This window comes from Aythya fuligula, chromosome 1 (assembly GCF_009819795.1).
Source record: "Aythya fuligula isolate bAytFul2 chromosome 1, bAytFul2.pri, whole genome shotgun sequence".
In the NCBI taxonomy this organism is placed as follows: domain Eukaryota; kingdom Metazoa; phylum Chordata; class Aves; order Anseriformes; family Anatidae; genus Aythya; species Aythya fuligula.
This window is the reverse complement of record NC_045559.1, coordinates 152,007,796-152,035,636: the sequence shown is the minus strand read 5'-3', so window position 1 is coordinate 152,035,636 and position 27,841 is coordinate 152,007,796. Positions and strand designations below refer to the sequence as shown.

Here is a 27,841-nt window from a genome sequence, read left to right as displayed (position 1 = left end):
GGTGTTACTCGCCTTTGATATTCGAGGCCTCTATCTGAGTGACAGAAAGCAGATATCTTAGGAATCTCCGAGCTTGGACATTTTGTACGGGTAATGGAGCGGTGAAGCAGGAGCACCACGTGAGCTGTTCGCCTCTCACGTTAGCTGCAGGCACAGGTAACTCTGCAGGGCCCACACACACACACACACACGCAGAAGAAGGGGTGAGAAATCCGATGAAAATTCATCTCAGCTCATGCTCCCCTACGACTGCTGCAGTTCGGTGCCGTTGGCTAGCATAACCAGTCATCAGGCTTTGGCCATCCAGAGGCAGTTTCATCTTCCAGAAAGCTGGGCTGACTCATGGCTGGATTTTTCAAAGCCTCTGCGGTGTCAGGAGAAACTGCAAGTTGCAGACAGGCAGCAAAGAACCAGCAGAGAAGCTCCTGAGGATCTTTCTGAAGAATTATGTATCTGTATTAAAAAGGGAGGTGGGTATTTTGTACCCTTCTTTGCAAGTGCAGCTTGACGGCATCAGGTGCCTCTGAAATCTGCTGGTAGAAGAAGCATTACTGTACCACCCACCGCCCCAATTCCACTCCTTCTTCATTCCTCTTATGTTTCTTATCATCCACCAAGCTGTTTGAGGCAGTCTGGTTGGTGTCAGACCTTGAATGACCAAACAAGAAACTCCTGCAAATGGGGAACTTGAGTGGTAAAAGACAACCCAAAATTTCTGCCTTTCAGGTACTAAAAGGTGAGATAGCTTTTGAGGCTTATATTTTGCACTTAGAGCTTTCACAAAAACATTTTGTGGCTATGAGGTTCATTCATTAGGAATGAAGCCGGGACTGTCTCTGGTTTGGGTTCATGCATGAAGTACAGTATTACTCCACATCTAATCTGGAGTAGTCACAGGATGCTACAGCCAAGCTCTTCCGTAGCCAATCTCCATCAGATGTGCAAAACAGAACCAAGCAGATCCTAAAGAAACTCTCAATTGCTTAAATTTAATGCAAAGTTAATCCTCCTCACTCTGCCTCGTGTTGTAGCTGTCGGGACATGAGATCCAGCTGGAGCAGCAGGCTGGCTGACGGCAAGAGCTAGGGTGAATGCATTAAAGCTAGCAGCAGCCATAGCCTGAAGGCTTAATCGAAGGTTGTACTGTCAAGCTCACAATCTGGTCTTGAAAAATTCTACATCCTATTGTTAAATTGTACCATCCTTCCCCCAGTAAAGCAAAAAGGAAAATATGTACAACTGGGTGATGCCAGGGCTTGCTCAGTTTAATTAGAGGTCATGTTGAGAGCCATGCAGGACCGAAGAAAGATTACGAGAAGCTTTTGGCTATTGCATTTGATTTTGCTTCAGATTTAGGATTTCATATTTTGTGTCTTTTTTTTTGGGGGGGGGGCGCCTAAGACTTCTTACATTTAAAACCATCTTATCAAAGGGCTTTGTTAGAATCATGGCTAAAATAAAATGCATTCAAGTAAAAATAATAAATAACCACTGTGCATCTCAGTCTGGTTTTGTAGTTAGTAACCCCAACGTAGGCATAACTCTGTATATTCTCATGCTTCGGGTCTGCATGGAAGGGTTTTGCTTGTCTAGTTTGATGACGTTAAAATTGCCCATTCCTTTATTTCAGTAAAGTGTTTGTTCATAGCTAAACAAGGTGAGGAAAAACGAAGAGGCAAAGAAAACAGACCAGAAAAGAAAGTGGCCTGAACAACAGAATGCTTTTATTTTCCTCTCAAAACACTAATTAATGTTTAAAAAGAAAAAGAAAAATGAAAGAAAACATGAGAAGGTAATTAGATGTTTTTTACCTTGAAACATAGAGGAGTGGAAAAGCAGGAGGCAAGCCAGGGGGAGGGGGGTGTCACCGAGATTGGGGTTTCCATCCCCAATTACTTGCTGGCTGCTACACTGCGGAATTACACCGAGCGCACTGAATGGTACCATTATATTCCTTTTCAAAAGTTGTGGCCTATGAAATTCAATCCGAGGTATTTTTAATGAGTGTTCTGAACCTCGGTTTCAGCTCTTCGGAAGAAACAAGGAGCACAGTGTGCTGCTAAACAGCACCGAGGCCGAGGGTTAAATTCATTCACTTTTTTGCTCGCAGGGAGGGAAAGCAATATCAACATTTATTTGACAGGTATATACTTTCTCCCAGAGCCTCAGCTTTGGGAAAAACAGCTTTCCATAAAGAAAACTTGCTGAAAAATGAGGCTGCAGCAGCTTCACATCAAGTCCTCTGAAAACAAAGCCTGCGGTGTGTTTTCCGAGGCCGGCAGCCGCAGCGCACGCGCCGTGGCCAGGCTGCGGGCATCCCTGTGCTGCTGACGGCTGTGGGGCATAACCCTGCGGGCAGACCTTGTGTTGGGGACACCACCTACCCAGCTGGAGAGATTGTTGCCCTTCATTTTTCTTACCTGCAGCTTGTTTCAGGTGGTAAGGAAGGCACTGCTTCATGCAGCTGCCCCAAAACTCACTCCAAGATCTGAAATTCATGATGGGCCGGCTGTGGTTCTTGCAAGTCATCCCCATTTGGTGTCAAAGCCCTGAAGCTGGAGTTCGTCGTGCTGATGGCACTCTTCAGAAAGGAAAATAGTCTCTTCCAGCAGTGGATGTTTGCCTTGCTAGTGGGATAAAGCACAGCCACAAACCACTTCTCAGCTTTGCTAGGAAAATTAGGCAGAGATGACTCAGCATCGGCAGCAGCTAATTTAGGGAGTTAGCTGACATATTTCTAGTAAGTTTTTTCATTGTTCTTTTAATGTCTCAATTTTTCATGTCCACAGTGTGCCTTTGAAATGATGTTGCAGGAAAGTAATTTAGTTTTAGTGACTGTGGCTCTGGCAAGAGTCTCCCACTGGAAGTCTCCAGGACTTGGATGGTTGGGGTGAGAAATTGGGCAGCTTTAAACTGTTGCTGACTCCCCACAAATATTTTACACCTATCTTTAGACAGCTACCAATTATGGCTGTAGTACAAGAAACAAGGCTTGGGGATTTTCAGAACTAATTAGCTCAGGTAGACCTGTTATTGCAGTGTGGTGTTTGGGCTGGGTTTTGAGGGGGTTACTGGAAACAGCATTCACATTTTAAGCAAAGACATGCATTGTCTCCATCAGTAGAATTACGTGGAGGGTCTTTAGCCAGACACAAATTAAGTTTTTCAGCTGAATTTGTTAGCAGAGGAGATCAGAACATCCCTTTTAAGCTGATAACAGTGATTCTTAGGTACATGTGTGTCCAGTGTAGTTTTTCTAAGTCAGTACATAAAAGTTAAAGGCAGGTGTAATTCCTAACTGAGGGCTAGATGTCAGTCAGTTAAAATGCTATAATGCAGTTGAAGGAACTAGAGAACAGGGAAACAGCTCATGACATGTTTTGTTAATGCTTTTCACCATTATTATCATTTCAGGATAAACAGATGTGTACTTAGATTGCAGTGACCAAAGGATGACTAGTTCCAGGTCTGCAGGGTTAGTGGTGTGTAGCTGATGAGAAGTTCAGATTCCTTTGGCATTGGTGACAGTGGGATGGACCTACGAAATAGATCGTGCTGTGGGATTTTGTCCCTTGAGTGACCAGATGAGAAAATTCCCCGGGCTGCAGATCTGCCTCGTTCTTCCCCAGCCTCTTCTTCACAAAGGGCTCCACTAGTTTTGCGGTGGTTGTTGCTGGCTCTGCAGTAACAAGCTCCTCATCAGGTAGAAAGTAGAGTAATAAAGAGAAATAAAACGACTATTAACATCAGTTTGCATTGGTAAGAGCTGCAAAGCAGAAAGATGGCTGGATCATTATACTTGGAGCTGACAGGTTAGCCTGTGATACGCAAGGCTTGCTTCAGAAGCTGCCCAGCCCATCTCTTCTTGGTTTTTATCTCCTCACTTGCACAAAGAACTGGCATATATAATGCAGTGTGGCATGTATTTGCCCATTAAGTTATAAAACCATCATTTTACAAGCCAAGTAAAAAGAGGCCAAGCAGAGTCTCCGATCCCAGCAGCATTACTGTACCGTAATTATGGAGGTCTGTGGTTACTTGAGGATTTACTGTAGCTGAATTTTGTGTTGGTCTGGCTCTGCTGCAAGAAGAGGCTTAATCAGGAACAACTGAAAATAGTTTCATCATGCAACTTTACATCAGCTTTGCTAAATCATCTTTTGTCTTTTTCCTTCCACTCTATTTAACTATTAAAGAGGATTATTTAGAAGCAGACGTAATATTTAATTTCTTCTCCTGTTAAGCGTTTAGTGTTCACCTGAATTTTACAGTTGGCTATTTGTGGTAAAGTTGATTTTGGGAATCAGAAGAGAGCTTAAAGTCTAGTCAGCACAATCCTTCTGCTTTTGCCTTTTTTAGAAAATATCTCAGCACAAGCCAGTTTATCATAGTCAGAAATAAAAGAGCGTGACTACAGTTACAAATCTCTGCACGTTCAACTGTAGAAAATTACATGTTTCTTTGAAGAAGGTGCTACAAATGCAAGTGAATGCGATGGTTATTAAGTTCTTTCTCTTTGTATTTTTGCCTCCATAATTGCTCACTGTGTTGGTTTTCAGTGAGTAAACACATACCTAAAATAGTCATTTTTCAAATCATTTTGTTTGTCGTAGCTGATAGGTGAGGGAAAAAAAGAGTTAACTTTGCAGCTGCGTTTTCTTTTTTTTAAGGACGGGTATTTGAAGTAAAACAAACCTGAAGTAAAAAGCACCATGTTCTACAGTCGTACTGTTTAAAAGCCTGTCACCACCAACAAAATCAAGGAAAGGATAAAACCGTACATCAGTGACTATGAAAGGCAGGCACTGGTATGAAAGGGAACACAGCTTATGTGGAGAGCATAAAGTAGGAAAGCAGTCCACTGAAGTCTTAACAAGAAGGGAACACTAAATAGTCTTATTGTACGTACACGGCAGATGATCAATTGCCTTTTTAAAGCTGTATAAGAGACTTATTTTGTTACTCCATTTGGCTTCAGTCCTGCCTTTGAGGGTCAGCATGCAGTCTGTGCAAAAACATGCGGGATACATGCCAGGAGTGGAGCCTTGCACTATGCTATGATGGAAAATATCCTAAAAAGCAATGAGGTGCCTTTAGGTTATCATGAAAACATACCCCTTTCACATCATCCCTCCAAAGGGGGTTGATACCTTGTGGCTGTAGGTGCAGAGTGAGGGTCTGCTTGCTTCGATATAGTGACCAGAGTGCCTGGCTGCTCCGTTTCAGGGTATGACTTTCTTCTCTGCCAGTACATGACTGTGTGCCCTGGGACCCTGATATGCTGGCTTTTGGTATGAAAAATGTGACAGACTGCAATGATTTTTTAAAATCCTGATTCTTGTGTCCCAGCAGCAACGGGCTGTTACTTGGTCCTGGTATGCAGAGGGTGGTGAACCCCACTTCTTCAGGACTTCCCAGCCTAAGCTGGACAGTAGAGCAAAAACTAGTATACCCAGGTGTAAGAGCTATCTTTATGGTCTGAAGCTATTTTTACGGCCGTCTAATCCTTCCTATAGGATTAACACCTACACTTCGAAAGCGAGGAGAGGAGAAAGAGGGCAGGGCATCTCCAAGTGTCTTGGCAGTGTTAGGTCCCGAGCAGCAACACCCAGATCGGTCCTTACTGCTTTTAACCCACCTTTTGAGCAATAGACTTTTGTTAAATATGAAATATGCACTTCATTTTATGGCAGAAAGTAGAACTGGATGAAATATGAAATTTCTCTTCAGATGCTAGCAGCACTGTTCTCCTGTGAGCAGTTTTCCAGCCTACTTTGATGTATACGTTTTTTGTCAGGGTTATTTGTTTAAGAACCCTGTTGCTTGGTCTCATCTTTGAGGTTATTTTTATGCTATTTGCTTATCGTGAACACTTGTTGGTTTTTCATCCTTTTAGAGCTGAAGATACATACATAATTTTTAACAACTTCAAATAACTGAGAAAATTCATGCTGTTAGGAATGTGGGGTTGTTATTTTTAGTATGGATTGTGACTGTGTATGATGGCAGAAATAAGAAAATACTGGGGGAAGTTTTCACTATCATTTTAATTCAGTTGTTAAACAGAAGTATAAAATAATTTGGGAATCACACTAAACAGAAATACATTTTTTAGGGCAATTTTTACTGAAAGAACAAGTAGTTTATAAACTTTGTGTTTAAGTGTTGTACAATGTAGTATTTAAGTATTCCTAACATATTTATCTTGACCAGGTTGACTCATTTCAGTTTCATGCACTCAAAATGTGACAGGGACATTCATTAGGGGAAGAAATGTCTCCCTTTATATTGTGGCAGGTGTGAATAAATGTAAAGGATTTATTTTCTCTCCTTATCAGGTGCTGCAAATGCACTAGCAAGAGCAGAAACAAAACGAAAAACTTTTTTCTGGTCCATTTGCAGCAGTTTTGAAGAAGAGAAGCAAACACTATGCTTCCACATGAAGCTCTTACTTTGACCAAAATACTGATGGTGTGTTTCAGATGTTCCAAAGAAGCAGTTTATTTGTTTTTTAACCTGGTGTTACTGCTCAGTAATGTAAAAACAAACGAAAAAACTTCAGATGAAAGTGGGCTAGACAGATTAAAAATATTAAAATCACTTTTTGGTCATAAGCTGACACATTGATTTGGTAGATGGTTAGCGAAATAGTTGCTAAATGAATTGGCAGGGGGGTGAGAAGAATATGTCCAAACCCCCTTATTTTCAAGTCTTGGAAGTCTTCCAGATATTGCTGTGAATTTCCTTTTTTAAAAAAAATCTGTATTGCAGACTGTGCCAAAGAATGGTCTAAGCCAGTATGCAGACTTTTTTTAAAAAAAAAGATTGGAGATCACTAGAACATTAAAGAATTGTTAAATCTATTAAAATATTCACCACTGGAAGATCATAAGCAACTTACTGTTTTGGATTTTAGTGGGAGGAGAAGGAGGAGAAATTGAATAAGATTGAAATAATGAGCAGACAGCAAATACTGAATGCACAATGTGTAAGGCTTACTGCTTTGGGTACCTTCATAGCTTGCAGCTAAATGTGATGCACATTATTCATAATTTAGAAGTTAGTGGCCTGACGTTCCCTGAAAATGTAAAGTGACTTTTAAAATGTAATTTTACAGAGCTAAATGAAAGGCCAGTTCAAAAAGTATTAAGCAATAAGGATGTGTAGCTTGAAATCAGCGACCTTCTTTTCAGTGTAATAAAATTAGAGTGTGATTTTGGTGTAGCTAAATACCACCTCAAGAGAATAGCAGCAATTCCCTGCTGTCAGCATGGCTGGGATTCACCTCGTCTTAACCAAACTCTGTAAAACAGGTGTCTGGGCTACTTGTCATCAAGAGTAAAAGAGCACAGCTGTATCGCCTAGGAAAAGTTCACTGCCAATGCATGTGGATGGGTGTTTTGGGATGGGAGGCATTGCCCTCAGGAGCTGCGGTCTTTCTTCACTGATTAACAGCCCCCACGTTGTGCCAGGGGAGGATTAGACTGAATATTAAGAGGAATTTCTTCTCTGAGAGGGTTGTCCAGCATTGGAATGGGCTGCCTGGGGAATGGTGGGGTCCCCATCCCTGGAGGTATTTAAGAGACACGTGGATGTGGCACTAAGGGACATGGGTTAGCGATGGGACTTGGTCAGTCAGGTTGATGGTTGTATCTGATGATCTTGAAGGTCTTTGCCAACCTAGATGATTCTGTGATTCTATGATTAAACGTGAATCTGGCTGTCAACAAAAATAGGAGCAGGGGACTGCCACCTGCAGCAGCAGCTTCCCTGCTTTGTTTCCCTCCCCACCTTCCAGCTGGGGGGCATCCACAATAGCTAATGGTCTTATCTTTATGGTCTTGCCACCAGCCTTCATCACAGCAGCTTCCATGTCAACATCCCACTTGCATGCCTCGTCCTCCTCTTGACCTTCACCTTCAGGTCAGCTCTTTCCCTCCCTGGTGGGAGCTCTTACTCAATGAATCACAGAATCACAGAATCACAGAATTTCTAGGTTGGAAGAGACCTCAAGGTCATCGAGTCCAACCTCTGACCTAACGCTAACAGTCCCCACTAAACCATTTCCCTAAGCTCTACATCTAAACGTCTTTTAAAGACCTCCAGGGATGGTGACTCCACCACTTCCCTGGGCAGCCTGTTCCAGTGCCTCACAACCCTTTCAGTGAAGAAGTTCTTCCTAACATCTAACCTAAAACTCCCCTGGCTCAACTTAAGCCCATTCCCCCTCGTCCTGTCACCAGGCATGAGGCTCAGGAGATAGTTCTTTTGGCTCCCTTTCCCCCTGCCCTCAGTGTTTGGCCACATCTATGACCTTCTGAGCCTTCCCTCTCCTCAGCATGTGAGGCTTTCATGATGGGAAGAGAAGGCCTACTGAGAAGAAGCCTGTGCTTTTGCGCCATGGCTGGAGAAGGCCCTTCTTCTATGAGCTGCAGGGAGCTCCTGGGGCCTCATGGATGAGGCCCACACCAGCGTGGAGCATGGAAAGTAGCCAAACTGCAGCTTGTGAGATGCAGGTGCATCCACAGAGCCATGGGACGGGAGCTGATGAAGCTTTGCCTTTGTGCTCAGTGCCTGAGGCAGGCGTCTTGCTGGTTGGAAAATGCCTCCCATGTTCTGGAGAAGACTTGTGTTGTCCCATAGGCCTTGTAAGCACGCTGAAGTCAGACACAACTGCTGGCTGCTGATGCTGCCCCTGGTGTGGCACACTCGACCCTGAATGCTTCCTCTGTCAGCTGGGGTTTCCTGCGCCTCCAGTGCCTGCTGTTTTGGTTCCTCACCCAGCAGACTGAGATTTTAATTTATCGTGTTTAAATTTTTTAGTAGGGATGTCATGGAACTGCCCTGAATCAACATCTCTGTAAGACCAGGGAGTTGCTGCATTTTTGGATGTCGTACTTCTCCTTCTGGTCCTGCAAGACCAGGAGCGTCACCAGGCTCTAAATCTCAGCGCGTTTTATATGCACAGTGTTTCCCCTCGAATAAACTGCCAGATTTTATTCTGACTTGGACTGATCAAAGCTAAGATGAGTTTAGAATGATAATCTTATTTACAAATACTCGAGTAAGAAGCATTTCATGTTACTGAGACACACTTCAGAGAAAATGCCGAGTGACATAAATGCTACAAGACTGCCGTTCTGTTGTATAGAGGCATAAAATTAAAAAAAAAAAAAAAAAAAAAAAACAAAAAACTTTCAGAAAACACCCAGCAGGTTTTAATCAGCTGCTTTTACTCGTGGTCTGAGATCAGACGGGCCAGCTCTCCTCAGCTAACCTTATGTGGTGGGGTAGCGCAGGTGGGCTCTGCATCTTCTCCTGGTGGTTGGTCCTATACCTGGCCTGTTCCTGGAGGCACCTGTTCTCCTGGGAGGAACAATGCAGTTTGGGCTGTGCCAGATACCATCTGACTCTTTCAGTGAGGAAGGCTCTTAAAAATGGCCTTCTGCTCTCTAGCAGCAGGGGCATTTGCCTGAAGTTTCTCCATCAGTGTATTTTCAGTGCAGCGAGCTACTAGAGTTATTGCACTAGGTTGAGCATCTTTTTAATAATATTCTCTTGCCTCTAACAAAATGCACTTACTGGGAAGCCCTTTCACTGAAAGATGATGTATGTTTGGGCGTGCCTATGTACAGCAGGAGATGGAGTGGAAAACGTGGGAAACTCGGTTAGGAGACATGGGGCGCAGGGGCTGGCGCAGGCTGGGTGTTGGTCATCACAGATGTTTGCAGTGTAACCAAGCTGGAGAACATGAAGTGAGCCCATTCAAATATATTCACACTTAAGTTTTGTTTTGCATGGTGTTGCATCAGATTCCTTTTTTTTCTCTCTCCTTCTCTGTCCTCGTTTGGCATTTGGGGATGAACTGTTGCAGTTACAGCGAGGTTGGTTTTGATGAATGCTTGAAAAATGAGTGCTGCTCTCTGATTGTTCTCCGTCTGTTTTCCGACAGCATTCGTAAGGCCAACGTTTGCTGTGGGTAACACGAACAAACAGTTCATGGAGCAATAGGTCTGTTAGAGGCAATGTGTGTACCCGGGGCACAAACCTGCTCAGCAAGTTCCTAGGAGGTGAATTTGCCTTTCCCCTTCCAACTTCGCTCTCAAAACCAGCCAGCCTTGATGTATCAGGTCACTGCGTCCTGCAGCAGAAAAAGGGCATCCTTTCTATTGCTCAAGCCTCACTACCGCCTATTTCCCTCTCACAACTCCTATGCAGTAAGCCTGTTGGTTAAGGGCACGGCCAGGAGATGCAGGGACCTGAGCTCAGGTTTGCCCTTCCTGACTCAGCTCACCAACCCAACAGCCTGCCTCACATGGTTTTCTTTTGTTCACTGTGTTTCTGCTGTTTCATTTTGCTCTAATAATTATTTACTGGGCAGAAAGGGAAAGGGCGAGTCTGTGGGCTGAGTGCAAGGGCACTCGGCTGGGGTGTAATTAGGAACATGGGTCTCTTGTGCTGTTGGAGTTTGTGCTGTTTAGTGGGCTATTATTTATTCTCTTTTTCAGGGACTCTTGAGTTAAAATAGGTGCATTTCTGCAAAGAACAAAAATATTTGATTTCAGTGATTGGCCTTTTCACTGAAAAAGTGTGGGTTTTCTGCCAAAGAATTGCTGGTGAGCTGTAATTTGCCGTATTTGCTGCAGGTGTGGATTTAACTGATGTGCTGATGAGAAGAATCCTTACAATCAGCAAAACTGCAGCACTGGGAGCTAATATTGGGCTAGAACATCTGGTCTTTGTAGTGAGAAGACTTTTGTAGTGGAGAAGGAAATGCTTGCTCTTGACTCCTCTGATTTACTCATTAACTCTTGCGAGAGTAACACAGAGGAGCTTTGACCAGCCTTGGTGCTTCATACCAATTTTCTAATTCATGGTATTTTTCTCTCAAACCAAAAACGCTCTAAAGGTTCATTCTTAGCTGCCATCCAGGGATGGGTGGATATTTTCCATAGCTTTAAAATTAGAGTAATTACTTTCAGCTGCCCTGTGGGTATGGTTGAAATAACCACTGATTTTGTAAGCTGTATTGGCAGTGCTGTTTTCTGGACAACTTCTTAGCATAGTAATTTTTCTGCCACTAATTAAAAGCATCTTTGTTAATCTGCAGCACTTAACCCTAGGCTTTGTTTTCTTCTTACAGCAAAGAGCTCCAGGGAAAGTTTTGCACGATGCTGTTTGCAACCACCTGAACCTTGTTGAAGGCGACTATTTTGGTCTTGAATTTCCAGATCATAAAAAGATGATGGTATGTTAATTTTCACCTGGTTTTCATCTGCATACACACTGTATTCTCTCTTCCTGCTCCTTACTTACAAGGCGTGTTTAACGCTGAATTTCAAAAGAAAAAAAATAAGACTTAAAAAAAAACAACAGTACAGTTCTTGCCTGCTGAAGTTGAAGCAATGTTTTTAAAATCTGATTAGTCCTGTCAGGTTTCATCTGTGTTGAAAATAGCAGCGAATTCAGACAGGAGTTGGACGGCATTTCGTCTTTATCAGTTGCAGTAGAGAAGCCAGAGGCTGGTCTGCTGCAGAGTCTCAGCTCTGATTTTACAGTCATGCATAATCTGGAGCATGGAGTCTGCAGACAGAGAAGTTAACAACGACTGTGACACAGTTCCATGAAAAACATCTTGGGACAGGAAGATGATTAGATAAAATATAACGAGGTTAATAAAAAAGAGGGGGGGTGGGGAGAGGATAAATATATAAGTAAACTGTTGAAAGTCCTGTCTGGGGAGCCGTGTAGCACGGCAGGTGTGCTGGTCCTCACACTTTGGACTCTGAGTGCAGGTGTCGACAGCATTCAGATATTGCACTAATACTTCCAGGGTGGGAACAGTAGCAGAGAAAAGCCAAAGTCGAATGACTTCCCAGACTACGACGGCTTTTGTTCTGAGGTTTGTTTCCCTTCAGACTTCATGTGTGACCTCCTGGTATGTGGGCCAGGTGTGTGGGTTGTTTGACCTGTACATGCTGGTGTATACTGGATTTGCTGCCTGTTCAGTGAGTTCTGCACATGTAGCCTGGCTGACCTAAAGGAGGTGACTTTGGGCAATTAGAAAAAAAAAAAATCTGTATCTGTCTCTATATAAAATTACTTTAAGAAGCAATATTTCTTAACCAAAAGCCAAAAAGGATTTATCTGCTGCTGCAGTAATCTGTTGTCATACCTTAGTGCAGGCTAACATAGGCACTCTAACAGAATGCTACAGGTCATAAAGCTTTTGGCTAACTATAATTAAAGAGGAAATTTTGAAAAATGGACATCGATCTTTAAAAATGATCCAGTTTGCTCCTGGATTTGCATGAAACACAACTTCCTAAAAAGTTTCATATTCTGCCAAATATCCTTGGCTAATGCTGTAGGTAACTTGAGAGCTTAATGTGACCCTTCAAAACAGTGCAACTCTACAGTGCTACTACAACAGAGCATCCATGTTAGTGGTGACAAGCTGACATTCCTGATGTATGTATATAAAGCTGAAACAAATCCTAACTTCTAGTGTGTGTATACAGTTGCTTTTTAGTTTTCTAGAAAATAGAGAAGGTCATTTGATTGACCTTCCCTACTTCACAGGTCATTAAGTTTCAAATAGATGACCCTCTGTGTTTTGCTCAGAGACCTGAAGTAAACTAACAGTTTGCAGTCTTGTGAAAACAAAATGGTTTATTTGCTCGAGGCAGAACACAGGAGAGATTGAGGTGCTGCCAGTGCCTGAGGCCCTTGCAGTGGCAGGCTGGAAATACATCCAGATGATCTCAGTGGGGGATCTGGGGCTCTGTGATGAAGAGGAAGGTTGAAAGAAAACCCCAAGGCTGTTCCCAGTTTGACATGCATGGCAATACTTCCATACATCAAGCGTGGTAACTCATCCAGCCCCTACCCTTGCAAAATGAAGTATTAGCCAAGCATCTGACAGCACGGATCTGTGTGTGCCAGTTTATCCAGTCTCTGTTTCTGAAAAAAGGGGAGATCCCTAGATCTAGCTCACCCCTTGTCAGCTGTGCCCCCAAAATAGTGAAATACGGTGGAAGTAATGTCTTCAGCATGGGCTCTGCAACATAAAAAGGATGTTGAGGTCCTTGCAAGCATCCAGAGGAGTGCAACAAAGCTGGTAAAAGCACTGGAAGGCATGTCCTGTGAGGAGATGTGAGGACACTTGGGTGGGCTTGTCTGGAACAGGGAAGGCTGAGAGGTGACACCAATGATCTCTGCACCTTCCCAAGGAGGAGAAGCTGAGAAGGAGGTGCTGGTCTCTGGTCTCATTAGTAACCTATGACAGGACACGCAGGAACAGCACAAAGGGGAGGTTCACACTAGACAAAGGAAAAATTTCTTTACCATGAGGGTGCTCAAACACAGGGACAAGCTTCCTAGTGAGGTGGTTGATGCCCCCTGCCTGTCAGTATTCAGGAGACATCTGGATAATGCCCTTAATAATTTGTTTTCACTTCTAGTTAGCCATGAATTGGTCAAGCAGTCGGACTTCATGGTCTTTGTAGGTCCCTTCCAACTGAACTATCCTATCCTACCCTATCCTATCCTACCCTATCCTATCCTACCCTATCCTATCCTACCCTATCCTATCCTACCCTATCCTATCCTACCCTATCCATTTTAAAAACAGCTCACAGAAGCTCTTAAAGCAAGAGATTTGATTATGAATCATTGTTTTGGTATGGAGCAGCATTCGGGGTGAGAGCAGTATTTACATTTAAGTCATAATTACCAGTTTCTGTGATGCAGTTGATGTAAATGTTCCTGTGGGATTTAAACCTTTTTGAGCTTTGTAAGGGCTATAACGTAGAATTCAAGCATTGTGCAAATAAAAAATTGTGTTTAGTTTCATATCTAAGAAAGAAAACACACATGCATATTTTATATTCAGATCATCTGAAGAGAATTAATCACTCGTCCGGTGTAGAACAGAATGTAAAAAGAAAAATAAATATTCAGAGCATATTTGTTTAGATGTGATCATATGTACACGAAGCCATGTATTCGCAGTTCAGCTGTGTTTGTTTCAACATGCAGGGCTCCAGACTTCATGCTTCACACATTGCCAGTTGTATGCCATGATGCCTGGCAGCTGGATGTGTTCGTTTGCTATGTATGTAGCAGAGAAGATGTGCATGGGAGGTGAACACAGGGTGTGAGGGCTGCACTTCACCCCAGGACAAGGGGAAATGAGGCATTGTTGCCAAACCTGGGGTTTTACAAAGTTTCATCACACTTGATGTCTGCCCCAGTTCTTCAGCTGCAGAAATCCAGTCACTATCATGGAATGCCCAATTTTGTTTAAGAAATGAAGAATCTAGCCTTGGTAGATGCAGAGAAAATGAAAAGCAGGAGTCCTAAGTACATCCTCACAGTATTTTTCCAATTTATAAATCAAGCTCAGACTGACTGTGCATAGCTACAGGGTGGGAGCCGCATGATGTGTAAGTTTTGATTGCTTGGGTTCGGTGGCGCTGATGAGGTCTTCATCTTGCCCCACCTTCCAGCCTGATAAAGGATGCTGTGACTTGCTTGTAGGGTGATTGGGAAAGCGGAGAAAGGAATGATGTACTTGCAGTGCTCATGCTTTATCATAAACTTCCTCTGGGAGACATTTTTTTGGGATCAAAAATATGACTCCCATATTCTTGTAAATTGCCCGCTTCATATTCAGGATTTTTTTTTTCTCCGCTATGCTTGGCAAAGATCCTGACCTTCATGCAGCTTACGTCCATGCCAACTTTCTGAAACAAAACAGTTTAAGTTACCGAAATGCCAAAAAGTGTCAGAACGAGTTTAACAGGTGATAAACACTGTTTTCCTATTCTTGGATAACCAAGCTTCTTGAGCCTTTCCAGAGAAAGAGACTTTCACAGGCTGCGAAACATAAAAAGAATTCCATTGAGAAACATTAGGGAGTGTAACAGGGCAGGAATGTGAGCTCTTTGCTAATTGCAAGCACTCCTATGGTGATTAGGAAAATAGCAAACAGCATTGGCACAGCTACAGCAGCCAGGCAGGCCTGCTTCTGTCTGGCTTCTCAGGTGATTTTCTAAAATGGGTATTTTGAGCGTGTTTCAGTCTCTGCGCAACCTAAAATTATTCAAGGTCAAAGGTGTATTCATTTAAATATAGATTTTTTCCCTGGAGGAAGACTCGGTTGATTTGTTTTTTAATGGCTTTAACCTTTGTGAGGGCTGTAGGAAGTTCCTCCGCAGCTTCCAGAAGTCTCTAAGGAAGGGGCTCCCTGCAATTCAGTGCGATAACAAAACACAAATCTCGGGCACGGTTATCAGCTGAATTCGGCGAGCTGTCACACTTCCCCGGTTCCTGCGTGTCATTTGGCTTTTATCTTGTGTGTGATTCTCCCCGGGCTTTCTGCAGGCTGCCTCAGGTGGATAGGTGATACGTCCAGGCCCTTTTGATTGAGACTACAGAGTGGGCTTTTAGGCTTTGAACACGCCATTTCAATCCATTCCTTCTCTTTTGAAATCCAAAGGAAAGACGCATGCGATGTCCAGAAAAAGCAGGCTGCTAAAAAAACAGATGAAAATAAACTATTTGCCGAAGTTGCACTGCACCCGATTAAGAAAGCATTGGCCTGAGCTGCCCAGATCTGTAGAAAGCAGAAATCCCAGATCTGTAGAAAGTTAATTTGAGTGAGGAGCACAGGGACAGCACAGGACTGTCTTTTTCTCAGCTTCTTCTTTCACTTTTCCATAAAATGAAGGGCTGCTGACCAAACATGCTGCGACTGTTGGTATCTGAGACAAGTAAAGGGAAAATGTCAGTGTTCCCAGCTCCCTACATTTGTACTGTTGCGAAAGCTATGCCCCAGCAGCAACTCATTGACAGTTCTCCTTCCTGAGCATCTTCAAGAGTTCTGGGGAGAAAAACCACACTGGAAAAAAATAGATAAGTAAAAGCAAATCTAAAATCTAATGCAATGAAAAATGCATTTGTTTAGAGTTTATAACATCACCTTCTTTTTGTTTTCAGGTGTGGCTTGATCTTTTGAAGCCTGTTATGAAACAGATTAGAAGTAAGTACTTCCTTACTGACATTTATTATGTTGGTTCAAGAGCAGCCAAGTAAGTGAGTACTCTGTCAGTTGGTACCTTTGTCTTCTCAACGTCCTTTTCTGAATTTTGTTTGGATTATTTCTTATTTCTGTTCTGACCTTGAGAGACATACGGCGCTTGCTGTGAAATTGTGTCCCAGCAGCAAGTCCTACAAAGCACACAGACATCGAACGCCTCTGGTTTTGCCTTTTATATTGACAGGGCTGAGCCAGCAGCAGATTGAGAAGGTTTAGTCAGGCACTAGGAGCACTGAGGTAATGAACAGTTTTGCAGAGAAAAAAGGATGCAATAAAGAAGGATTTGAGGGAGCACACATTCCTGAAATACCGTAATCAGGATAAAAGAAAAAGAACTGGAAGAAGTTACTAATGGGAAGGAGCAGGCAAATTTGTGACAGCTAACAGAGGCACTGCAGCAGCACTTGGAAATGTCTTAGCCCCAGAGGAGAAAATGGCTGGGCTAGGGAAGTCAGGGAACGTTGCAGTGGGAGAGAAAGGAAATTGTACATAGCCATCAGCTTTGGGAAGAGAAGTGAACAAGAAAGGTTTTGGTGATTCTGTTTCCCTGTCAAATATCAGTAAAGGTCTTCATTTCGTGAGCTTTACCACTAGGTGCCTTTCTGGTCAGGTTAGTATTGGTATATTCTCTGGAAACCCTCCCTCTCACATGAGAGATGCGTTGCTCCTTTTGTCACTGGACCCAGTTTGTGACTTACTCTATTTGTAAGAGTCAGAACAAATGTGCTGCTGTTAACACAGAAATAGTAATTTGCTGCTGGAGTTGAAAACCAGACTGTATTTAGCTCCCTCCTGTTCTGAATCAAGGGTAATAGACACACTTAGTATATGTTATTGGATCAACTGATACAATTACTAAAACCAGACTTGGTTTTGGCAGAGTATCCATCCACCAAGTGTCTGTTCTATTTTACTGTGCTTATTCATTGCTCTGTTTCATTGTGTTTATTGTTTTATTGTATAAGTTTTATTTCGTCATTTCTAAATAACCTGAAGAGCGTCAAAAATACTGACAAAGGATGGGAGGTTAGTGTGTATATGTATGCGCTGCAGATTCCACATATCCCTTGTGCATCATTCTGTGTCATAAAATTTGGCTGGCATGTTACAAACGTATCACTAACCTCCTTTGATGTTTCCCCTAGGACCGAAGCATGTTGTTGTAAAATTTGTGGTAAAATTCTTCCCACCTGACCATGCTCAGCTGCAGGAGGAATTGACAAGGTTAGTAGTTGTGTGACCATACTATTTTTCTGTTAAATTGCTGGTGGGCAGAGGGGAGAACATGGGATCTGAGATCATAGGGTGAGATGATGGGATCAATGGCTCCCTGTCCGAATTAACTTGATGTTATTTCCCCACCATTGAGTGCCCTGGGGCACTTCTCTATACTGAGGGACACATGTGACTCTGCACTCATGTTTGGGACAGAGTTGTCCTGCAGGATTTGCCAAGTTGAGGCAGCTGGGGGACCCTATTTATGTAGCCAGTGTCTGGAAGTGGGACTTCAGAGATGCAGAAATGGAAAAGAGAGGGAATAAAATGAAGAGGAAGAGGCAAGTAGACAAGGATAGACATGTATTTCTTAAAGATACAATTCTTTAAGGATGTGTTTATTTTCAGGCTCTTTAGAAACTTGATTTGAGCTCTAAATTTCATGCTGTGTTGGCATGGAGAGAGATGGATCGTATTTCTCTGTAAGTCAATACACATATGAGGGACCTAGTAAGGTTTTTCCTCATTAGCAAAGCCTTTCTTTTTAGTCAAAAACACTCCATTTCATGACAGTATTTTATCACTGAAACTTGTCAACTCTTTATCAGGTCTACGGTTAGTATTTTTGTAATTACATTTTTTTCTGTTCTGATTCAGTATTTTAATTCTTAGTTTTTACTTTTAATCTTCCCTTAAGGTGATGTCGTCTTTTACAAGGAGCTTTTGTATCTCCATAACCTGCTTTGTAAAGAACAAGTCCACCTTTGTGGTGTTCTGTGTTTATCTCTGTCTTGGTTTGGTAATAGAGCAATGCAATGGGGGAAAAAAAAAATGATTCCAAAGCCTTACTGGCTTGGGCAGAGAAAAATGGAAAAGTAGGAAGAAGGAATATTTTCTTGAAAGACTGAGTAAAAATAAAGGAATGAATGAAAATTCACATTGCTATGTTAGTAATTAAGCATTCTGCTTCTGAATAGATATTCTGCATATCAGCTGCTTAGAATGTGCACTGTAAATTGATTTTTGGGGATCTCTTCCTGTGCCTGGAGACGTGTCTCTGAATCTTAATGACTTTTTTAGTTAGATTTTAAATGTGTGTGCTAGGGCCCTTGAATGTATGTACACAGCGGTGTGTAAAATGTGAAAGAATTTCCACAGGGAACTGCTTCATCACTTGGAGAGCAGAGAATATAACATTATTGTGCTTTATTCTTCAACTGGGGTGAATTTTATGTGGTAAGGCAGGTGTCTGGAGGTTTCAAAAGGATGTTATTTAGATCTGCTATATTATTTCATGTACTGTGTATGTTAGCTTCCATTCTCTCAACTCAGTTTGCATTTTTCATTTAATTTACCTACATCTCATTCAGAAACTCACTCTTCAAATTAGAGCTTCTCACTGAATATATTAAAATACAGGAAATTAGTAAAAAAAATTAAATACAGTAATTAGTAAAAACTGTTGAGATCCTAGTAGGAATTCCTCCCCAGAGGAACTGTGGTCATTGGAAGGCTTGTTAAGTAAGGTGCCTGTCTAATTTGGGTTACATACCAAGTATACGGGAAATACTCGCTATTAGGTCATTTTTTTCTAGAGAAGCATTTGTTATGGAGTGGAACTGAGATATTTTAAGTCCTGTAGAAGCTAGAAGAAATGTAAATGTTGAAATAGTGTTGTGGACCTGTGATGTCCACACACATAGGCTGTTGAATTGCCCTACGTGGCTTGTTTGGAAGCAAATATGTTAAATGCTACAGGTAACGGGGCTGCAAAGTATCAGAGCTAGCTAGAGTAGTACAATGATGATCTTGCTTCTCATTTCCAGGTGAGAGCCAAGGTGGAAACTTTAAAGTTCCCCTTCTGTTCTACAAGAACTTAGTGATAACTCCAAATCACCGGTTTATCTGGTGTTTCTTCATAGTTACAAGCAGGCCCATTATCTTCTGCTGCTTGTGGTATAGTTGCTGAGCACGTAATAGCTGTCACATTTACTTCCATTGCCACTTCCAGATCTCATTGATCTGGTTAAAATAGAAAGAAAAGGAGTGAGAAAGAGAGATACCATGGTTCTGCTTAGCAGCAACCATGTAAGACTAATGGCTGTAATACAGTACCTGTTACATTTTATTTAGCCTCTAAACTTAGGAAATTCAGATCGCTTCTGTAGATGCCAAAAAGTGAAAGGAACCTGTTGAAAAAAATGGATACTTTTCCATCTTTCCCTCCTGCTTCGTGTAACTCTTTGTTCGTGTTTGTTTTGCAGGTACCTATTTGCATTGCAAGTGAAGCAGGACCTGGCACAGGGAAGGCTAACGTGTAATGATACCAGCACTGCCCTCTTAATCTCACACATAGTACAGTGTAAGTTTGCTTCTTTCTTCTTTTCCAGGATGATAAACAGGATAAATTGGTTGGGCGTGTTTTGCTGCATTACCTGCTAGCAGCTGGTGGGAGACAGGCTTAAGCCATATGGATAATTTATTATATTTCTGTATAATAGCATTAAAATACAGAAAAATTACTCTCATAAATAAAATCAAGCTCCTGGACACCAGATTTGCATTTTTAAAGCACAAGTTTGATGGTCTGCCTTGAATCCTTTTAAAAGCAAACTTTGCAGGCAATAACAAACAAGATGAATTCTCCTGAATTCCTGCATCATTATTTATATTTAACCTTGTACCATGTCAGCAGAGCATTCAAATTCCTGGAGATCTGTGTGCTGTCTAGAGAATGTAGTAAATAAACATGCTTAGAATGCCAGCCTAAGGCACAGTCCTAAGTCCTACTAAGGTACAAGGAAACTGGGGGGGGCGGGGGGAGAAGGAGTAGATTTTAAGCTTTTCTTTTTAATTGCAAAGTATGCACAACTAGACTTTTTTTTCCTACTCTTACTCTCAAAAAAGTAGCATGTGTGATGGTCATTGCATGTGTTTTGTAGCATGTGTTTTGAATGGTCATTGTACAATTCAGTATTGCATATTTCCAGTGAAATGCTGTTTTGTTGAAATTGCAGTCAACAAAGGTGTTCAGAAGTTCTTTTTTGATGAATAAATAAATCTCATGATCCTTTGTCATAGTCTGAGTGTTAGGTTAGTTTCTCATCAAGTGCTGTTGGAAAGGCAGGTATTGCATGGTTTTCTTTTTGCCATGGTCATCACTGCCCAGAGTGGTTTAGGAGCAATAAAGGTCTGTACAGCAGCCTCTATGAAATTTTGTATTCCTCAAACCATTTGAAAACTGAGTATTTTTGCAGCAGCCTTAAATATATATATATATATATGTAATCCTTAGCTACCAAGCTTTTTGTGTCTTAGTTTTTCCTGTTATGGTGTCCAGTACACCAGCTGTAGTTCTTTCCTTGGTTAAGCTAATTCTAACTTCCTCTCGTCTCAAGGACAAAATGTCTTGATCATTTTGGGGAAATTGAGTATCACTTCTTACACTGCATTCTAGGAGGGCGGGTCTTCCTAATAGATGTCTGTGCACCTATGAAAGATGTTGGGGAGAGGATACCCTAATACACATGTCTGTCACAGCGATGCTGCTTTATGATCATCCTCTTTTGAACTCTCCTGATCTGTATGTGTTACTGTCTGTACGACTTCTACTTAGATCTTAGTTCATGTCTTAAGTCTTATTGATTACTCAGTTAAATTCTTTACTGTTCTGGTGCCTGAGCTGCTGAGTGCAACCACTAGCTTGTTTTCCTAAAGCAACAGCCTAAAAGGATAAAATCACAGGATGTCCTTTCACTTTTACAAGCCTTCTCTTTCCCTTTCCCATCCTTGCATAGTCAAATTTAAGTTTTACTGAGTGTTTTTCAAAATTCCTCCATCATACACTTGGCCATTCTCCCCAACATGGCCACGCAGGCATACAAGAATCCTTAATTTTAAAGTGTACAAAAGCATCAAATTACCACCATTGCTCTTGTGCTGCTGAGATGCATTATGCTGTTGAATCAAGTAATTTTCCTCAATTCTTGGAAATGATCACGGTGCTCTTGAAATAGTTTTAGTCCTTTGTCCCTTTTACCTGTGAGCTTGATGTGCAGATTGATTTCTGAACTGTGATTTTAGGAATCGAGTAGTACTCTCCTTCTGGAGTGTAAGGAAAGATACTTCTGTACTGAAAAAAAAACAACAAATTTTTCCCTCTTGTCAGAAGGAGAGAGGCAAAAGATTCATATGTAGAAGTGAGACAGTACCTACAGAATCTGACCTGATGCTTTGGGCAGAGGGCTGCAGTGCCTCACGGTGCCCCTGTAGTGTTGCTCCCCTTGCCATCTCCTGACTGCAACTTAGACTATTTTTGATGTTTTTTACCCATCCCATTTTTGTGTGAAAATGTTTGATAAAAACCTGAGCCTGAACTTTGTGGCTGTCTCAGTTATTCATCCATTTTGTGTCTCATGAACATTTTTCTATGAAAATTTGCTTTGATATGAGTCTGTAGCTGTGTCTTACCCACATGGCTGTCTTTTGTATTTATTTTCTCTCTGGCTTATTATTTAGGAGCTAAAAAATACTACATATTTGTCTGCAACAAAAATAAAACTTGGCAGCTGGTAAGAGTAATGATATGAAAGTGGAAGGACTGAGAATGTAGGAGATGAGGTATTGTATGTCTTATCAATGTGTGCCTCCTGGCAGTTTCCATGGGGGATATCTGATTCCAAGCACCTTTATTTTACGTATACAGGCTTTTGCCAATGTTATAGCCTGTTATTTTTTTATGAAATCTAATATGACAGCAAATAGGTTTCTGTTAAATTAGCATGTATATTACAGCATGAGATTTATATTTGAAACATTGTGTTTAAAAACACCTTAAAAGCATTGTAGAAAGTGTCAGAAGTGAGGGGACACTTTGATACAGCAAATGTGTAATCTGTAGGACGGACTGATTAAAGGGAAAAAGCTGGAATATAAAGCATGAGACACATCAGAAATTCTAATGCAGACAGAATACAGAGAGTGGTGTAAAGCACTTGCAAGATAAGAAAATGGGAGCATCAGTGGGAATCAATCTTTGGCTAAAACACACAGGAAGATTTTAAAGAAGACATATGCAAGGCTGATAATATTCAAAATACAGCTCCCTCTTTTTCTAGAGGGAGTGCTACTGGAGAGAAATTTCAGCTGGAGAAGGAGATCTGGGGAGAGATGAAGGAAAAGATGCTGAGTACGAGGTCAGAGAGAACAAATTCAGAAGCAATTAGAAAGCCCAGAGGACAATTTTGATAATGGATTTGCAGTTGACAAATGCGGAGAACATTATAGAAATCGTGCAGTGGTGAAATAAGTCGTAAGTACACTTGGCTCCAAAGAAACCCCTACAGAAGGTGGTATAAGTACATCTACGTGCAGAAATCTACAAGGTGTGAACTGCATTTGAATGAGCGTAGGTCCATGCCATTTGAGGGGTTGCAAATCTAGGCAGGCTTATGTCCTTAGTAAAGAGGAGAAACCTGCATTTTTTGAGTGAGGGTTAAAAATGTTCCCCAAAGATTTGAGTCACTGGAGGCAAGTAAAATTGGAATAGAGCTGTTTCAGAGATGGGGATGAGAGGGACCTTTTTACAGAAGACAGTTCTCAAATTCTCTGTGGTGTGTCTGTAGCCACTTGTCTCAAGGAGCAGATGGGATGAGGAAGGGGATTGAAATAAAACAATCTCAGTTACCATCTCTTCCCCACCTCTGACCTCTGCAGCCTATTTGGGTTGAAAGGTTACTGCTCTGTCATTCACAGATGCTTTGGTCCTCATCTTCCTTGTCCTACGTGAGCTTATTGCTCCCCCCTCCACATTTGCAGGTATAACTGCTAACAGGCAAACTTTTGTTGGAAATCAGCTGCAGTGTTCTGAGCATCTTCTTAAACTTTTCTTTTATCTAAGCCAACTCATTTTGGACAGAACTGGTTTAAGAGGTCATTTACATGGGCAGAACTGAGGTGAGGATGAGGCAAGGATCTGAGCTTGGGTCTGTGATATCCTGCGTTAGCCACAGAACGATACGTCTGACTGCAGCCTGGATTTAATTTGAGGGAACTGCGTTTTAATTTCACCAACATTATTAAGGTAGCAGCCTTCGTTGTAGCTTCGTTTGTATTACACCGGCAGGTCTGCAGGCAGCGGCTGCTACCTCACTCTGTGAAAAGCCTAATAGCAAGATTTTTAAGAAGCATTCCAAGAATAGCAGGCAACAAGATAGTAATCTGGCACCCACACACAGATTGCCTGGTCCCCTACCCCCTGAAAAAAAAAAAAAGGAAAGCTCACTGAATGGGCTGCAAAGTGGAAGGTGGGTGTGACATACTGTTGCACACACATTATTGAATAACTGCAGCAGATGGGAGCAACTTTGAGGAGGAGGGAGACAGAATGTGTCTCAAACTGCTGCAAAATTAGTGGAAGACAAATGTTTCATAACCCGCTGCATTTATGCATTCATTCAAACACGTAAATAAAACATTCTCTTCAGATTTCCCCCCAAAGATTACACGATGGGGCAGGGGCACAAGGAGAAACGTGTGCTTGGCTGCTCTGTGAAAAGACACCTGAGCACCACCAGGGTGGGTTCTGCTGGGTTAATGCTGTTCTCCCTGTCACCCCATTTTATCCTGCACGCAAGTCAAGGCAGCACTGTGATGGCTTCATTTGTTCAGTTGACATCCAACATCTACTTACGTGGTTGTGGTGGATCGGAGGAGTCCTTGGGCTGTTTCTCACATCTCAGGTGCTCACACAGATGAGACGGGAGGAATGCCTGGAAGATAAAATAGTGGGAGTCTGAGCCATGAAACCATGGCATGGCTTACAGCAACCTGTGTTTGCTTCTCTGCCCTCTTCCCAGACTGAATTGCCTGAATAACTCAGATTTAATTGAGGGTTTTAATAGACTTTTCTTAAAATTTTCCACAGCTGAGATTGGGGATTTTGATGAAAACATAGATCGTGAACACTTAGCGAAGAACAAGTATATACCTCAGCAAGAAGCACTAGAAGACAAAATCATGGAATTTCACCGTAATCACATGTAAGACTTTTTTAATTACTATCAGCCTTCTTTTCTTTTAATGTAATTCTAACTGTAAATACATGCTAGATTGTAAGTACAAAAGAGATTTGAGCTTCTGGATTTCTCAAAGGTTACTTCTCAAAAAACGTCCGAGACTGTGAATTTCCTGAAGGTTACAGCCGCCTTTATCCCATCATCATAACAAGATGTTTAAAGAGCAATTGATTTTGATATTCACTCAAGCATGTCATTATTTTACAGTCTATTTCATCCAAAATGCTTCACTGATGATTTTGTGCATGCAGGTATGATTGCAAATGATGACTGATCAGTCAGACGCTTGTGACAGTAGACTTTTTGATTTCAAGGACATCGAATGTTGTCTTTTCAACTCTCCATGCTGTATTTAGAGATGGATGAAGAAGAGGTTTAATGACAGTTTTAGGAAAAGCACAAAGTGCTTGCAGAATTAGGGATTTGGAGGAACAGCATTCAAGGTGACAATGCTTGGTGTCCCAAGGGCTGGAAAAAAAATAGAGTTAGAAAAGAATTAAGAATAAGACATACAAAAGTGGAGGTGTTTTTGTGCTATTGAAACTTGAAAACACTTCAAGACTGGAACAGTTTCAGTTTGAACTAACTGGAGCTGGATATGAGTGCTAGGGAGCTCTACTGCAGTAATAATCAGAACTTTTGCACTATTTAGTTTTGAGGAATTTAGTGCTTATGGGTTCCCAACATTTATGTTAAGATACTCATGTCCTCTGTTTTACTTTCATTTTGGTATTACATTCACTTTTACAATGACCAACATCCCTACAGACTTTATTTATTTATTTATTTAGGAAATGTTGTTTCAGTGGAAAAAATAATAGAGTAAGAGTGACTTCTGTTAATGGCTCTAAATCTAAGTGTTTCAGGTGTCTCAGAATTGGAGTTATCATAATTTCTAATAGAAAATTTCTATACTGTAAAATCTATGGACTTTTTTTGTATTGGTCTGTACTAAGATGAAATTGTTCTAGCTGATAAAAAGTCTGTGGAGGTAGAAAGAACATAGAGATGTAATACCCCTGACAGGTTTCAGTCTCTGTGATAAAATGTCTCTTTGTTCTCTGGAGGACCTGTTGATCTCTATTAAAAGGTGTGAAGAATCTGTGTGTCTTTTCTGTTTTGTTTCTCAAGGGGACAGACACCAGCAGAGTCTGACTTCCAGCTTTTGGAGATTGCCCGTCGGCTGGAGATGTATGGAATACGCTTGCATCCAGCCAAGGACAGGGAAGGGACAAAAATCAACCTGGCTGTAGCCAACACAGGCATTCTGGTGTTTCAGGTTAGAGCTGCTAGGCTTTTGACAATGCACTTTATAAAGCAGAGAAATCTCTTATAGCAAAAAGAATTCAAGATCTAAACCAAGAAAAATCAGGAATTTCCAATTTTTTTCTAACAATAACCTTAAACCTATTATAGCTTCACTAGGTCCTTAACTTCCAGGGACTTTTACTTTGTCTACACACACAGGCTAGAACTTGATCTTCAACCACGATATGCTGTTCAAAATGCAAACTGATCCACAGCTCACAATATGCAAGTTGGTCATGCTGACACCTCCTGTTTAAAGGAGCAGGCAGGTCTTGCAGGCATGGTGTATACTAAATGGTTGTGAAGCAGTGACAAATAAAACAGATGGAGCACAAGGAGAAGGATGGTGGAAGTACATACAAGCTTTCTGTGGTGTTATTTTTTCTTCTTTTTTTTTTTCAAAGTTTTTACAATATTCTTGGCCGTTCTGCCTTTGCTAAGTCCATGAATCCTGCCTCTTTCACTAAAAGACCCAAAGTAGTTTTCCTTCGATTTCTTTCCTCTCCTCTCCTGCCCTGGTGAGCCTAGTACATGTTCATGAACCATCATTAACAATTTTATCGAATTTTTGTTCTCCAGTTCCCTTTAGGTTAATAACAAATCGGGCTTTTACAGTTGGGGACGTACAGATAGTCAGCTGGTGTAAACTGCTTTCACTTCAGATGAGCTTATGTCTACTAGCATCCTAAATGCCTCGTTCTATACTGTGTTAAAAGCAGTAAGTGAACAGTTCTTTAAAATGTCCATTGTTATAAGCATCAGAAAAGACTACTCATTTTGACAGATTGACATCAGTTAAAGTAGTACAGTGTTTCCAACCTTGAAAAATAATTATAAATCCTCTTGTTTAAAAAAAAAAAAAAAAAAGAGCAACAAATGGACCCAGAAATGTCTAACCCAAATGCTCCAAGATCTAAAAAAAAAAAAAAAAAAAAAAAAAAAAAAGTAAAAACCCAAAATGGGTTGGCAGTATGGCTACAAAACCAAGTATGGCTACAAAACCAGAGCATAGCTTTAAGCATGAGAACATGAGGATATTGTTAGAAATGCCCACAATTCAAATAATTGTATGTTCAGGCCCTTCCCTGCTCCCCCACGGTATTTTCATCAGTTGAATTAATGAGTTGCAAAGCTTTACAAATTGAGGAGCTGAAGGAACATATCCACACAAAGCAGCGTGGGCCTCGCTGGGTCCCAGCAAACAGCTGGGATCCTTCCTCGGGCTGAAGGCCTGAGGCCTGATTTGTACAGCTCTAAAACTCAGTTGTCTCCTCTTGTCGTAAAGTCTTTGAGACTTTCAAAGAGGGTTTTGCTGAACTTTCAGAAGAGCTGGGAAACTTTGCTGGATCGAGCTCCAAGACTGAGAGCTGAGAAGGAAGCTGAGGTCGGTCTCTGACCTAGCAGTTGGAGCCTGGCACTTTGGCTTAGGGCTTTGTTCTGGCAGCTCATAGGGTGTGAGCCTTAAGCTCATCTGTTTATCATGGATATGGCTGAGAGAAATCAAAATGTAAAGACCTCATTAGAACAACATCAGTATAAAATCAAAATAAAGGCTCCCTCACAAATGGCAAAAGCAGTAGGCGCACAGACTTACTTTAAAACCTGACGTTTATTTAGAAATCAGTGTTGGTGCTGCTGAATATTGTAAGGGAGGTTAGTTATCAGATTCTTAGACAGCAGATTGACTTAGCGGAAATCATCACGCTGTCACTACTCCTACGTTTGTCTGGTGACGGTGCCCAAATCAACATGGGTTTCTGCATTTAGCTATCCTCTAGTCGCTGTTCTTTGAAACGTCTGCGCTGTGCTGTAGGCATACATGTCTTGAAGTCTTTGCTGAACAAACTGGTGTAATGAATATTTTAAAACAATGCCTCCAATTCTAACGTAGAGACTCTTCACCTACAAAGGGAGGCTGAGAAAGTTGGCGTTGTTCAGCCTGGAGAAGAGCAGGCTGTGGGGAGATCTTGTTGCAGCCTTCTAGTACTTCAACGAGGCTTATAAGAAAGGTGGAGAGAAACTTTTTACAAGGGCATGTAGTGAAAGGACAAGGGGTAATTGTTCAAGGCCAGGCTGGATGGGGCTTTGGGCAACCTGCTCTGGTGGGAGGTGTCCCTGCCGATGGCAGGGTGCTTTGATC

At 41.7% G+C, this 27,841-nt stretch overlaps 1 protein-coding gene across 5 annotated transcripts in view; it reads left to right on the top strand.

Annotated features, from left to right (window-relative positions):
- FARP1 (FERM, ARH/RhoGEF and pleckstrin domain protein 1) overlaps nucleotides 1-27,841 on the top strand; it is a 195,021-nt gene that overhangs the window by 115,567 nt on the left and 51,613 nt on the right. For all 5 annotated transcript variants that reach the window (XM_032207726.1, XM_032207728.1, XM_032207727.1 and 2 more), the window contains exons 3-8: nucleotides 11,144-11,248; nucleotides 16,003-16,045; nucleotides 17,248-17,326; nucleotides 19,582-19,679; nucleotides 24,243-24,357; nucleotides 25,525-25,672. In XM_032207726.1, the coding sequence (XP_032063617.1) occupies nucleotides 11,144-11,248; nucleotides 16,003-16,045; nucleotides 17,248-17,326; nucleotides 19,582-19,679; nucleotides 24,243-24,357; nucleotides 25,525-25,672 (588 nt within the window). The remainder of the gene's footprint in view (nucleotides 1-11,143; nucleotides 11,249-16,002; nucleotides 16,046-17,247; nucleotides 17,327-19,581; nucleotides 19,680-24,242; nucleotides 24,358-25,524; nucleotides 25,673-27,841) is intronic.